The 13,369-nt window shown below is 41.5% G+C and overlaps 1 protein-coding gene across 2 annotated transcripts in view; it reads left to right on the top strand.

The window, feature by feature from the left end:
• Nucleotides 1–13,369, top strand: part of LOC126251811 (solute carrier family 22 member 7-like) — a 144,724-nt gene that overhangs the window by 14,178 nt on the left and 117,177 nt on the right. For both annotated transcript variants that reach the window (XM_049952456.1, XM_049952455.1), the window contains exon 2: nucleotides 12,930–13,189. In XM_049952456.1, the coding sequence (XP_049808413.1) occupies nucleotides 12,930–13,189 (260 nt within the window). The remainder of the gene's footprint in view (nucleotides 1–12,929; nucleotides 13,190–13,369) is intronic.

Below are 13,369 nucleotides of genomic sequence, written 5' to 3'. Positions count from 1 at the left end.
CGTGTTCATCAGGTACATTTTAGTGATGTGAGATAAAGTATGTGTTGTGGCTAACCTGTGATGGTTCAATATATATCGCTGGTGTGATTGTCGATTGTTTCATGTTTATTTACTCTGTCGTTATCTCGAAAATATTCGTAATTAATTCTGTTTCTTGAGTCTCTGTTTTGTTGAAGTATAATAATGAGTAAAGGTAAAGTTATTAGAAATCCTCTGAAGGCTTTTAAGAAAAGAAGAAATGTTGGAAAGCCAAAGGTATGTGTTATTACTGTAAACAATAAAGACGATAACCAAGTGAGTGAACCTAACCTCTCAAGTACACCTGCCCATAGCAGTCAAAGTGGGAAAGAAAATACTTCACAGAAGAAGCTTGGTTCAATGAGTGAAAACTATGAATGTTTTATGGGCGAATCGGATGTGAATGAAATATGTCGGTTCTCAAAGGAATTTTTATCAAACTGTGTAAGATGTATTCATTGTAGTGAAGTTGGTCTGGAACTCTCCATAATAAAGCACGTAGGACTTGCTAGTGAAATACAACTGAAATGTGATAAGTGTTCATACATGACCACCTTTTGGAACAGTGTTGCAGTAACTGCAACTGAAGAAAATGGTAGCAAAATCTACGAACACAACATTAGATTTGTTTATTCCTTCCGTTCAGTTGGTAAGGGTGCTACTGCAGGTGCAATTTTCTGTGGCATCATGAATCTTCCAAATCCCCCAACCAAGTTTACGACCTTGTATAATAAATTAATGGGGTCTAAAGTAGAAGATATCTGTACAGAATCTATGAAGAACGCTGTGGAAGAGGCAGTGATGGAAAATAATGGTAACAGAGATTTGACTGCAGCGTTCGATGGTACCTGGCATAAACGGGGACACACATCTCTTCATGGTGTAGTATCTGCCACCAGTATGTATACAGGGAAAGTTTTAGATGTAGCAGTAATATCAAAGTATTGTAGATGTCCACAAAAATATAAAGGTACACATGAAAATAATTGCAAAGCTAACTATAGTGGCAATAGTGGAGGAATGGAAGTGGCTGGTGTTGCCAGTATATTCCAGCGTTCTGAGGCGTGTGATAAAGTGCGATATGTTAATTACCTTGGTGACGGTGATTCTAAAAGTTTCAAACTCGTTCAAGGACTGAAGCCGTATGGTGATGATGTTGTAGTGCAGAAATTTGAGTGTATTGGACACGTACAGAAGCGAATGGGAACAAGACTTCGGCGACTGAAAGCTTCGTACAAAAAACAAAAACTCAGTGATGGTAAAGGGTTGGATGGGAAGGGAAGGTTAACTGACAGTGTAATTGACAAAATACAGAACCATTATGGAATGGCTATTAGGCAAAATACACAAAGTGTCGACGAAATGAAGAAGGCTGTTTGGGCTCTTTTTTTTCATACTTCTTCAACCGATGAAAATCCCCAACATAGCTTGTGTCCCAAAGAAGAAGACAGTTGGTGTAAATATAACAAAGGATTGCTAACTGGTGAAGTGTACACTCATAAGCATAGTCTGCCTCATGCAATAATGGAGGTGATAAAACCTATTTTCAGAGACTTAGCAGCACCTGAACTGTTGAAAAAGTGTATTCACGGAAAAACTCAAAACCCCAATGAAAGTGTAAATAGTGTTATATGGTCGAGAATCCCCAAGACTGTATTTGTTGGAATAGAAACACTTCACTTTGGTGTGTATGATGCTGTTGCGACTTTCAATGATGGCAACATTGTAAGGTACAAGGTATTTAGAAATATGGGAATGAAGATAGGTTCTAACATGGTATGAGCGATGCTTGCTTTAGACAAGGAACGCCTTCGGGCTGCAGACAGGGCTGTAAAGAGTCTAGAAATACAAGCAAGAGTAAACTGGAGGAGGAACAAGAGGAAGCTGGAGGAGGAGTTTGCAGAGGATGAAGATAATCCTTCCTATGGACCTGGAATGCACTAAAAAGTTAATCCAATCTTTGTCGCTCGATTCCCAAAACTTTTATTTTCTCATACTAATTACATGTTTTCTAAGGATCTTCCAAACATATTTGTTTCAAACTTTCAGTAAATGTTACACAGTACCTGCTGCATAATTTAACACAGCCTTTTTCCAAAACACTGTATATTTTTGAATATATAAATAAAAAATTGCAAAAAAATGTTGCGAATTTTCATTACAATTGAAAAAAAATCATCTTTAATAACTGAACTAAAATTTTGTAAAATCCCTGTGTTACTTTGTAGCCCATATTCCAATAAATAATCTGTAAAAAGTTCAATTTCCTACCTCAAATACATTGTGAGGAAAGATGTAATTTATAAGCGTTATTTTAACATTGCAAGTATAGGGCATTCCGGAGCCCCTTAATACGTATGCAGAACCGAATGTTGGGAATGTTGTTACTTAGACAAGTTAGTTTCCGCTCCAGCAGTCCAGCTATGGGTACCGAATAGTATCTGTGCTTCAGACAGTTATCTTCGCACTGGAATTCCGCAACTTCATTCGAAGATTCTCACTACACATTAAATGCTGCTCCTTACCTTCGTACATCGTGATCACATTAATCACTTCCTGAATACGAAAACTATTAATTTTTCAGCGACGTACTCTATGTTGTCCATATATTTTCAAATCAGAGTTTAACCAGCACTTTCCATTGGCAATGTAGTAGACTTTTTACTTTTATTCAGAAAAAAAGAATCACTTCCAACCGTGGCCGTTGAACATGTCTTTGGACAAATATATTCGGCTCAGAATCATCTAAAATGGTTAAACACACAAACCCTTTTAACTTCTGTTCAGAAGACACAAACTGTCTTATTTCAGAACATTTTTTTGTGCACATTACTTCCACGTAGTGTAAGACTTTAATTAAATTAGTATACACTAGTGATAAAAGGAGGCTGTCTCAGAACTGAACATATGGAATTTAATTTAACCTTTTGACATTGTTTTTCATTGTTTTACTAACGTAAGTCACAGCATATATGGGAGGCTACCAGCATTTACATCTTGGACGCGGCCATCGGTTCAGTGAGATCTATGTCCGGCAAAGTCAGCTTTTCGCACAAGGATGAAGATGCCTTAAGCTTAACTGTTCTACCCCTACTTGAAACATAAAAATACGAACAATCACCGTCATTTGCAGTTCTCCAAAATTTTGGATGATACATTTGAACATTGTCAAGTCGTACATAAAATTAATAGGCGCTGTTGCATACTTACCATATGTCGTTGCTGAGGTAACTAACACTGTAATAGAATCTATTTCATCTCACGTAGCTGACACGTATTAACCTGAGTACTCAATGACTGTAACACCATAAGCACTCGATAATGAGTATGAAACACGTCTACGATTCAGAACTCGTGGACGATAATCTATTTGAATGTTTACATTTCAACGAATAACTTTCACAGTTTTAGGGTCATAACGCTCCTGCCTGATAAATCATATACTTAAAAAGCTATCGGCCTACTACGCTACATTTTCGTACACCATACGTAACTATAGTTTTAATTGAAAATTCTCCTTCAAGTGAAGTGTAGTGTATTCTGTTAATAAAATATTCTTGCAGCCAAATACAAACATGCGAAAATACTCTGTATGATCGAATGTTTCTTAGTAGTCAACGATTTGAAAACAAATGGTTCAAATGGCTGTGAGCCCTATGGGACTTAACATCTGAGGCCATCAGTCCACTAGAACTTAGAACTACTTAGACCTAAGTAACCTAAGGACCTCACAAACATCCATGCGCGAGGCAGGATTCGAACCTGCGACCGTAGCTGACTGGCGGTTCCAGACTGAAGCGCCTAGAATCGCTTAGCCACACCGTTCGACAGTCAACGATTTGATACGTTGTCGGAAACTTCACAAAATTCGGAGAACGTAATAATATACGGGCTTACCTGAGTCAATTGATTGCTAGATGTGTATGAGTAAACCTGTGTTTCACGTTGAGTGGTTTTATTTTTCTGAATCCGTACAGATTTCCTGGGAGAAACTATTTCTACTGTACTAGCATAATATTTTTTTGCGCTTAGAGTACGTTCTGCGATTCTGGAACACATGCACGTTAGTGATAATGGTCTAGAATTGTATGCATCTGGCCTACTACAGGATAATATTTCAGGAGTGTCATGTCCTTTCTCAACCATACAAACACGGATCAGCCAAAAAATTGTGGCCACTGCACACCGCGACGCTAGATGCTGCCTGCTATAGATTCGGTCGCATGACACAGTAACAAAAAAGAATGTAAGCGGACCAGAAACGGACGGTCGATCACCCTAGGGAAGGTATGAGATGCAAATGGGGAAATTCGTTGAGATAAGCGACTTGGATAAAGAGCAGGTCATTATTACTCAGAGTCTATGGACGAGTATCTCGAAAATGGCTTTGTGAGAGCAGTAGTATGGTATGTGAGAAATTCTGCTGCATTTAAATGGGACCTCTGGTTGTAATCGAAGACACGCAGACAGCTGTGAACCACCTGATGTCTTCCCTGGCGGCGATGTTATCTTAAGCAGTGTGATTGTCCGTGTCTCTGAGCCTGAACCCTGCTGCAGTGGTTTGAGAAGTATTGTAGTGGACAAATTTTGATGTCTCGGTGACCAAATAAGCCCGACGCAAATCCTATGGCACACTCCTGGGCTCACTATTTACGCGATTTATATGACCTGTGTGTAGATATCTAACGTTACATACCTCCACAAAAATACGAAGGATCTATCAGATCCCTGATACGCAGAATCAGTGATATATTTCGTTACAAAGACGGGCGAACAAGCTATTAAGCAGGTCTTACAACGTTCTTGCTCGTCAGTGTAGCCGTTAGCTGCGCAAGAGATTCTCGATAGTTATGAACTAGGAAAGAAGTTAGTTCTATGGCGTCCTCTGTCCAAGACAGGGCTTCACAACATACGTGCTCGCGGAGCAAGCTGTGAGCAGCAAGGCGCGAGCACGGAGCAGCGCGAGCACGCTACCCCCACTACCGGACCAGAGCGGAGAGTGGGGAGAGTCACGTGGTGCACACAACAGCTGCCGCCAGTCAATGTAAATCCGCGGCCTCCTGCAGGGATATCACTCACGAATTGTTACTGCGACAAATGAAATAAATAAAGGAGAATGTACACTTGCCATATAATTTTATTAGCTTAGTGAATGCCTCTACATTCGTATTAATTTGTGAACTATTACACAATAGAAGGTGTCACTGAAGTGTGGGATTCTCGGTTATCTTGTACTTTTTGCACTTTATAATTGCGTCTATGTTCGGAGTAATTGTTCTCGTGCATCGTAAGCGCAGCGTGCAGTTTAAATTTCGATCAGACAATGCGTTTCTCAGGCGCGTCTTATTACATTTCATTGCAGAGAACAGTTGTTCACAAACATACGTGGAACCGAACATTGATATTATTGTAGCCGCCAGTTTGTGCAAACGAGGATATCTATCATAAGGGAAGTGTCTGTAGAATTCCTAAATGTTTTTCTTGTTCTGAAATTTGTCTCTGTATTCTCTGTCACACTGCAGGTAAATAATTTCTAGTTGCAGCTCAGTACGAATCTCTTCAATATTCGCTGAATATGGAGAGGAGAACAGATCAAAATCACTGTCTAGTGCTGTCAGATCTTGAAAGCGTTGATCAAAATCTTCCTTAAGGGCAACTAAACTATGTGAATAACGTTCACAGGCTTTGTGAACATCTTGTGTGGATGATAATTTAGGAAAATGAGCTAGATTTCCTGTTTCCAGCTGACTCACCCAAAGTGTCAATTTCATTTTAAAAGCTCGTACTCGATCTATGAAATGAGTAATTAGCAGATCTTTACCTTGTAGTGAAATGTTCAAAGCATTCAGATGGCTAGTTAAATCTGCTAAGAGTGCGAGGTCACATTTCCATGAAGGCTCTTTCAATTCAGGAACACACATGTTATTTATTTCCATGAACATATTTATCTCATCTAATAGGCAAAAAAATCGATTTAATAATTCGCCACGGCTAAGCCAGTGGACCTCACTGTAATGAAGCAGGCTACCACACTGACTTTCTACATCCTCAAGAAAGCTTTTAAACTGCCTGTGTTGTAGCCCATGCGTCCTTCTATAATTGGTTGTACGAACAACAACACTCGTCATATTTTTTAGAGTGATACTCTTTGCACATAAGTTTTCCTGGTGGATCACACAGTAAACGCCCCATATTTCATTCGGCACGGTCAGTTTTTGCATTTTCTCCTTCAACAGCGCAACGAAACCTGATTTTTTCCCTGTCATCGCTGGTGCACCGTCTGTAGACACTGAAACTAAATAATTCCACGACAATCCTATATTATCAACACTTTCTTCAATACTACTTAAAATATCACCTCCAGTTGTAGTGTTCTTCATGGCTACTACATCGAGGAGCTCCTCCCTCACATGAAGATCTCTTTTAACACCTCCAAGAAATATGGCAAGCTGCGCTGTTCCAGTGATATCAACACTTTCGTCCAGAGCTAGAGAATAAGCCATAAAATCTTTACAGATATTTGCAAGCTGGCTCTGGACGTCGTCTGCCATGTCCAGTATGCGACGCATAATGGTCATGTTAGATAATGGCACAATCCGAAACTGTTCAACTTGAGATGGACACAAATGTCCCGCTGCAACTAACAAACATTCTTTTATTAAATCGCCATCAGTGAAGGGCCGCAGGGATTTAGCTAAAAGCAAAGCGATTTTGTAACTCACTCTGAAAGCTGCCTGTGCACGATCTGGTCCATCACATTTCCACTTCCGTAGTCTTCCGCGTGGTACGACATATAATGTCGCTGCAAATTAAATTTCCTAAAAGAATTCAGCGTTTTGTGACATACTAAACATTTTGCAACACCATCTTTTTCTGTAAACACATACAATTCCTCCCAACTGCGAAAGCATGGTTGGGTTTACACAACGGCGACTTGACATGATTCTTAACCAGCGAAGTGACAGTTAGAGCTGATCGTAGTACTTTAAACGTTACACAGTCGGCGCGATTTCAATTGGCAAGCTGCGGCCCTATTCAAACGCGCACGCTCATATCCCTTCCCTCCCCTCCCTCCCCTCACTCCCCTCCCTCCCTGCTCCACGACCTTGCACCTGCTCGCGAGCACGTGCCTGAGCAGACGCTAGTACTCGCGCTCAAAACCGGCCAGTTGTTTAGCCCTGGTCTGAGATATAACCAGAATTCCATTAGACCGTTAAGCCTTGTCCACTTTATTTGCTTTGGTTGTTTTTCAATGCCGTGTGAAGATATCGGTGTTGCTCACTTGTGAGTCTATGTGAGTCTATATTTTGATACTTTACTTTTGTGTTGTCAGCTGTATTTAGTTTCATCGATCCAAGTGAGATTAAAGTGACGGTTTAACCCAATTTACCAACTTCACAAACAACCTGAAATTCTTAAGATTTCCTGTCTGTCAAAATTATTGTAGATTTTGTTCAAGTGGTTCAAATGGCTCTGAGCACTATGGGACTTAAATTTAGAGGTCATCATTCCCCTATAACTTAGAACTACTTAAACCTAATTAACCTAAGGACATCACACACATCCATGCTTGAGGCAGGATTCGAACCTGCGACCGTAGCGTCCGCGCGGTTCCAGACTGTAGCGCCTAGAACCGCTCGGCCACTCCGGCTGGTGTAGATTTTGTGTCTGACCCATTTTACAGATGCATGAGGTGCTATAAACTTTTCTCTGTCAGCATCCCTACAATATCTGTTGCAGTAATAGTATAGAAGTCCCCGTTTTCAAAACATTGTATGAATCGTACCAGTGAATCAATGTGGTTTTTCTCGGTCTTTCATTAGGTGGCATGTAACGCACTTATCCATTGCGTGACACAACGTCTTTCTAGTTTAAGCACAATTTTTATGAGGTTAGCAAATCTGAAATTAATGATGCTTTTATGTAAAACAGATTGCTAATAAATTTTCATCAGCTTTCTCCTTTTTGTATTTATTTTTTTTTTCTATGTAAGCATCATCGTCACTGATCCCGCTGTCTTCAGCGATATTCTAAAAAAGGACGGCTCTGTTTGTAACTGGTAAGTCTATCTAGAACATTTCTTTCACTGATGGGTTCTTGGAAACGTCGTTCAAGGCAGCTGATAGACATGAATCTATGCAGATGAGGTACGCATATTTCTTCCAGTTGACAGTGCACAAGTTAAAGTTATCACCAACTGCAGTCGTATGCACGGGGTAATTCCATGGTCATGTACCTGTAACTGATTGTCGCAAGGAAGAAGCGATTATTAAGCCAAGTCCATGAACGGTAGTTAGTCTGGTGTATATTTATTCTCAATAGGACATCACTAGAATTAATGCTTCTGCATGTAGCAATAAATAGGTTCCGCTTCATTAAATTCCTTCTCAGTGTACCACTGCCACATTCTATAAAATGCATAAAAATTTAAAATACTAAAACAAATCATCCTTCTTGTAGTGGCCATCCACATGGAAAAGACTATTTAGTTGAGAAATGGGTGCTTCATTATATCACCAACGGGTCACTAGACTGCCAACATCACTTATATACTGAAAAGCCAAAGAAACTGGTACACCTGACTAATATCGTGGAGGGCCTCCGCGAGCACGAGGAAGTGCAGCAGCACGACGTGGCATGAACTCGACAAACGTCTCAAGTAGTGTCGGGGGGGAACTGATACCATGAATCCTGCAGAACTGTCCATAAATCCGTAACAGTACCAGGGGTTGGAGAGACCTTTTGCGAGCATCACGTTGGAAGGCATCCCACATATGCTCAATAATGTTCCTGTCTGGGAAGTTTGGTGCCCAGCGCAAGTGTTTAAAGTCATAATAGTGCTCCAGCAGCTCGTTTGTAGCAATTCTGGACGTGTGGGGTGTCGCACTGTATTGCTGAAATTGCACAAGTCCGTTGGAATACACAATGGATATGAAAAGATGCAGGTGATCAGACAGGATGCTCACATATGTGTAACCTGTCAGAGTAGTACACTACTGGCCATTAAAATTGCTACACCAAGAATAAATGCAGATGATAAACGGGTATTCATTGGACAAATATACTGTACTGGAACTGACAAGTAATTATATTGTCAAGCAGTTTGGGTGCATAGACCCTGAGAAATCAGTACCCAGAATAACCATCTCTGGCCGTAATAACGGCCTTGATACGCCTGGGCATTGAGTCAAACAGAGCTTGGATGGCGTGTACAGGTATAGCTGCCCATGCAGCTTCAACACGATACCTCAGTTCATCAAAAGTAGTGACTGGGCTATTGTGACGAGCCAGTTGCTCGGCCACCATTGACCAGACGTTTTCAATTGGTAAGAGATCTGGAGAATGTGCTGGCCAGGGTAGCAGTCGAACATTTTCTGTATCCAGAATGGCCCTTACAGGACCTGTAACATGCGGTCGTGCATTATCCTGCTGAGCGCGGTTCTGGCGCTGCAGTCTGGAACCGCGAGACCGCTACGGTCGCAGGTTCGAATCCTGCCTCGGGCATGGATGTGTGTGATGTCCTTAGGTTAGTTAGGTTTAACTAGTTCTAAGTTCTAGGGGACTAATAACCTCGGCAGTTGAGTCCCATAGTGCTCGGAGCCATTTGAACCATTTTTTATCCTGCTGAAATGTATGGTTCCACATGGATCGAATGAAGGGTAGAGCCACGGGTCGTAAGACATCTGAAATGTAACGGCCACTGTTCAAAGTGCCGTCAATGCGAACAAGAGGTGACCGAGACGTTTAACCAATGGTACCCCATACTATCACGCCGGGTGATACGCAAGTATGGCGATGAGGAATACACGCATCCAATGTGCGTTCACCGCGATGTTGCCAAACACGGATGCGACCATCATGATGTTGTAAACAGAACCTGGCTTCATCCGAAAAAAATGACGTTTTGCCATTCGTGCACCCAGGTTCGTCGTTGAGTACACCATCGCAGGCGCGCCTGTCTGTGATGCAGCGTCAAGGGTAACTGCTGCCATGGTCTCCGAGCTGATAGTCCATGCTGCTGCAAACGTCGTCGAACTGTTCGTGCAAATGGTTGTTGTCTTGCAAACGTCCCCATCTGTTGCCTCAGGGATCGAGACATGGCTGCACTATCCGTTACAGCCATGCGGGTAAGATGCTTGTCATCTCGACTGCTGGTGATACAAGGCCGTTGGTATCCAGCACGGCGTTCCGTATTACCCTCCTGAACCCACCGATTCCATATTCTGCTAACAGTCATTGGATCTCGACCAGCGCGAGCAGCAATGTCGGGATACGATAAACCGCAATCGCGACAGGCTACTATCCGACCTTTATCAAAGTCGGAAACATGATGGTACCCATTTGTCCTCCTTACACGAGGCATCATAACAACGTTTCACCAGGCAACGCCGGTCAACTGCTGTTTGTGTATGAGAAATCGGTTGGAAACTTTCCTCATGTCAGAACGTTGTACGTGTTGTCACCGGCGCCGACCCTGAGTGAATGCTCTGAAAAGCTAATCATTTGCTTATCACAGCATCTTCTTCGCGTCGGTTAAATTTCACGTCTGTATCACGTCATCTTTGTGGTGTAGCAGTTTTAATGGGCAGTAGTATATCTAGACATATCGGGGGTTCCATATCACTCCAATTTCACACGTCACACACCATTACGCAGTCTTCAACAACCTGAACGGTCTCCTGCTGACATGGAGAGTCCATGTATTCATGAGGTTGCCTTCAAACACGTACACGTCCATTAGCTGGATACAGTTTGAAGCGAGACTAGTCGGACTGGGCAACATGTTTTCACTCATCATCAGTCAAATGTTCGTGCTGACGGGCCTAGGCGAGGTGTAAACTATTGTATCGTGCAGTCATGAAGGGTACACAATTGAGCCTTTCGTTCAGAAAGCCAAAGTGAATGATGTTTCGTTGAATGGTTCGCACGCTGACACTTTCTGATGGCCCAGCATTGAAATCTGCAGCAATTTGCGGAAGGGTACCTCTTCTGTGTTGTTGAACGATTCTCTTCACTCGTGGTTGGTTCCGTTCTGACAGGATCTTTTTTCCGGCTGCAGCGATGTCGGAGATTTGCTGTTTAACCTGATTCCAGTTATTCTCGTTCCACTCCATCGCTGCCTCGGAAATGCTGTATCCCTTCGCTCGTGCACCGACTATAACACCACATTCAAACCCATTTAAAACTTGATAATCTGCCATTGTAGCAACAGTAAGCGATCTAAAAACTGCGCCAGACTTTTTTTATCTTACATACGTATGCTTTTCCGATCACAGCGCCGTATTCTGCCTGGTTATATACCTCAGTATTTGAATACGCATCCATATATCAGTTTGTTTGGTGCTACAGTGTACAACACTTTTTACTTTAGAATTGGTGGGTGTTAGGAGAGAGGAAGGAGGTATGTGGGAAACTACTTGGGAGTTGACGGATTGCTGTAAATTTTTAGCTTCTGGAAGCCCCGTTTTAACAATGTCAGCTGGACAGGAACAGTGCCAGTTGTTCATACACTACGTCCTGGCTGTCAAAAATCAAATTCTCTTATGATGCGGCGTGCATTGATCCGTAGGGTAAGTGTCTCTCAAGGTCACTGAATCCTCTCCTCATCTAAGGTGGTCCCCAGTTATTGTATCTGGTATCTGATATCACGTCTACTGACCCTCGGACGGGTACCACGACTGTACGGACGCTATTCAGACCCCTAAGTAACCAGGTAACAGCACATTAAAGAAAAATTTAACCTCGCACCACAAAATAAAGTAGGTCCATTAATAAGAACAAATTGAGTAGTTTTACCTACTCCTCTTGTTTCATTCTTTTTACCCTTCGCAGAAGATGTCGAAGCACCAAGAGTGCCGTCCACATTGACAAGTGATTTGTGGTGGGCGTTTCATTGGCAAAAAATACTGCAGCCCTAATAAGTCACATATGGGTAGATGGCGTGTTACATTGACATCTTGCAATATCTTGTGAATGCTTCACTTTTTTGACAATCATTTTAAGATCAGTACATTACGCGACGACAGTGTTTAAGTTGTTACGTAGAATGAATTTAATAGATAAGCATATCAGGAAATACATGTTCCAGGATACAATATCTTTGGATTACTTTCTACATTTAGCTATGTGTGTTACACGTAGAATATAATGAACGATGCGCGAAATCATTGCGTACCTGTTTGCGTTGCTTAACATTGTGAATTAGTGAGGTCGTCAATGCTTAACTGCTGGTCTCCGTGTGTCGTTATTTGAATACAGACATGTTGAATACTGTGGAAGCACAAGCACACTGAAAGTAAAGTACTTGGAGATTACAGTTTGACTCAAAAGTCTGGAATTCTAATTCTAAAAGATAATTTCTAAGACGAGACAATTAAACCGGAAGACTGAGTTGCGATTCTTGATACATACATTGATTCCGAATTTATTTACGTATTATACGTATTAGGTCAGCATTGCACCTGAACCAACAGAGAAATAAAGTGAATCGGAACATTCAACTGCAATAAAATACATGCCACAGCATATATTGAAATAAATCTTAGATTTATGTGACTTTATGTAACAATTTGCACAGTACTGGCTGATCTGCGAGACCAATGATGAAGGTTAGTTTAGCATATTTATTATAACGAGTATGAGATTGGAACGTAGGAGGAAAGTCATTTTGTACTCGTAACACAGGTCAGTTTCATTGTTGGGAGTGGAATAACGGTTCCTTTTAAAAACAATCGCTACGAACTTGCACCTTTCTACGGCTAGGAAAAGAGAGAGAGGTCAACTTCTGTGTCATAAGCCATTTGTAATATATGAGAAGATATGTTTACACAGTATTAGGCTGACAAATATTTAACTAATAAACACTTACAAATACATTATCGTTAGTCTATAGATGTGCTGTTTGCTTTCAGGAAAACGAGGAAATTTCAAAGAACAGAAGAAACCCAAAAGTCGCGCTAGCGTTTGAGGAAGTGCTGGACTCCATCGGGTCCAGAGGAAAATTTCAGACGAGGCTCAACATAGTCTTCAATTGCTTCGGCCCATGTTTCAATATGATGAGTGTAAATGTTTTCTTTCTCGCAATGCAGACGCCTGATCACTGGTGCCATGTTCCTGGCAGAGAACATGCCAACGTATCGCTGGAGGAATGGAAGAATTTTACAATTCCGAGGTGAGTCTCACTTCAAACTCTATTTCATAACTTCATAAATACCGCATACATCACACTGTTCTCTGTTTGTTCTTTCTGGTAACTCCATCTATATTTCCAAGTCGACACTCACTCACATCAGGTTCTCCCCACTCATACATTCCGTATCCCTATGACCCCGGATTAAAGAACAGAAACTGA

The sequence above is a fragment of the Schistocerca nitens genome, chromosome 4, assembly GCF_023898315.1.
Source record: "Schistocerca nitens isolate TAMUIC-IGC-003100 chromosome 4, iqSchNite1.1, whole genome shotgun sequence".
In the NCBI taxonomy this organism is placed as follows: Eukaryota; Metazoa; Arthropoda; class Insecta; order Orthoptera; family Acrididae; genus Schistocerca; species Schistocerca nitens.
The sequence above is the reverse complement of the archived record's forward strand: the minus strand, read 5'-3'. Positions and strand labels throughout refer to the sequence as shown.